This window comes from Arachis ipaensis, chromosome B08 (assembly GCF_000816755.2).
Source record: "Arachis ipaensis cultivar K30076 chromosome B08, Araip1.1, whole genome shotgun sequence".
Lineage (NCBI taxonomy): Eukaryota > Viridiplantae > Streptophyta > Magnoliopsida > Fabales > Fabaceae > Arachis > Arachis ipaensis.
In genome coordinates this window covers 11,816,321-11,818,516 of record NC_029792.2, presented here as the reverse complement: position 1 = coordinate 11,818,516, position 2,196 = coordinate 11,816,321, and the positions used below count along the sequence as shown (strand labels likewise).

Here is a 2,196-nt window from a genome sequence, read left to right as displayed (position 1 = left end):
ACGTACATAGCATACAGAATAATTTATGATATTTATTTTATCTTTATATCTCTACATTCTAAATATGCATGAGAGTAAAAAGAATGATGTGATATAGTGTGTTATTTGTAACTAAGAACACAAGATATATACAGGGGGAGAGATTGGAACCAGCCTGCAAAATCATGCATGAGCCAAACAGAACCATTCTTTGGGTTAAAGTACCCAGCAGGAACACCAATGGCTTGGGTTGTGGTCAACAAGGTTCTAAGTAGGATAAAAAAACCAGTGTTCTTTCTTGATGTAACTACTCTCTCACAGTACAGAAAAGATGCACACCCTGAGGGTTACAGTGGTGTTATGGGCACTGATTGCAGCCATTGGTGCCTCCCAGGGCTTCCTGATACTTGGAATGTGCTTCTTCATGCTGCTCTTTTTGCTTGACCACAATTTCATTCATTCAATCACTCATCACAAATATAGTCACTTTACAAGTTTGTTTTGTTAGTGTTAGGGGCCAAAAGGATAACCAAATTGGTTTCTAGTTTCTACTTTAGGAGATAATTTAGTTTTATTTTGCATTATTGTGGTTCTTGTAATTTGAAAAATAATAAGAGGGTTGGTTGGTTGGTTTGATATTATATGCTTCAAATTGTAAATGTCTGGGATTATTATTTTGGCAAGAATCTTGCCTTGATTTGTGCTAAGTATATATACCTCTCTTTTATTGTGTTATTGAAAAGCATTTGCAAATAACTATGAGGTAGAAAGACTTTAATAGTGAGAATTATGCTATGTAATTATGTATGTGTATTGATCTTGCAAATTATACTGAGAGGTAGAAAGACTTTAATAATTTTAATGTCTATACACACATAATATGATAACTTAATTGAATAATTAAGTCTAAGAAAACAGAAACAGTAAACCCAATAGAATTATTATATGTGATAGAATTAAACAGATCCCATCCATTTCCCAAAGATAGAATTAAAAAAGCCCAAAATTGTTTCAATGAGTCAAGATTCAAGAGGGCTGTAATTGGATCAAATTTATTATTTTCTTATTCCATTTCTGGAACCCAAAGAACTAAACAAGTTTAAATATGACCAGAACCAGAAAGAGTTGGCTGAATACAGAAATGCACAAAAAAATTTTTTTGTTTCTCCCAGGCTTACAGATAAAAAATTAATTAATTTAAGATTGGAGTTTTATTTAAGAGTTTGTACGGGTTGCTGCATGCACAAGTCGAAATTTGAACTTCCGACGTTTATTTAAGCAAACTAGTGAACTAACCACTAGACCAATGCATCACAATTAGTGCAGAAACTAATTTAATTATCAGTTTAAATATATCTAACTATAATTAATTAGTGTTGAGTTTAAAGAACTAAACTATAATTAAGATGATGACTAAACATTATTGGATTATTATCAAATTATTTGTGTGATTTGGTTTGTCTAGTGTGCACAAAATAAAATGAATTGAGACTGGCCAAGAAGCAATAACTCAAGCCATATAGAATTTAGCCCACAAATACGCACATTCTATAATCCAAAAAGGTATTTGTCATACTCATCACTTCACTCATTAGAAACAAAGACATATATCTAGTCTCAAGAATGAAAACAAAACCTGGCCCAAGATCATCACAAGCCCAATCGATGGATCAAACCCAAATCCATTCACTTCACTTAGTTTCTAACTAAGTAATTCAAATTTTATTTTATTCGAACACACTATACCACACCACCGAAATAAATCCTCTCTTCTCTCTCTTCTCTTTTCTTTCACATCACATCACTCTCTGAAACAAAAAGAAAGAAAAGAAAAGTTCTAAAGTTAGGGCAAATTGAAGAACAAAAAGTGGGTTTCCATTTTCAAACAAAGAAGAGAAGATAAAAGGGGTTAGAGCAAAAAAGGAAGATCTCATCAGAAAAGAAAATCACAAAAAGGAGATTTTTTCATTTATGCTTTATCAAGAAACATTGAAAAAATCAACTGTGTCACAAGCACCAAATGGAAAAATGAAGAAAGTAAACATGAAGGTGCTCTGCTGTTTATCAACGTTCAAAAATCAAACTTGAAGACAATGCAAAGATGCACGGCTCAGATTCAAGAAGCAAGATGAAAAAGGTTGAAAGAGAAGATTAAAGGTATGGTAGCATGTCACTGTTTCTGCCCTCTCTCTCTTCTGTCAAGCCGCTGCTGCATCT

The 2,196-nt window shown here is 32.8% G+C and overlaps 1 protein-coding gene across 1 annotated transcript in view; it reads left to right on the top strand.

Moving 5' to 3' along the window:
• Positions 1-721, top strand: part of LOC107613428 (protein trichome birefringence-like 39) — a 5,056-nt gene extending 4,335 nt beyond the window's left edge. Inside the window, exon 5 of the mRNA XM_016315413.2 lies at positions 135-721. Coding sequence (XP_016170899.1) covers positions 135-423 — 289 coding nt within the window. The 3' untranslated portion in view covers positions 424-721. The remainder of the gene's footprint in view (positions 1-134) is intronic.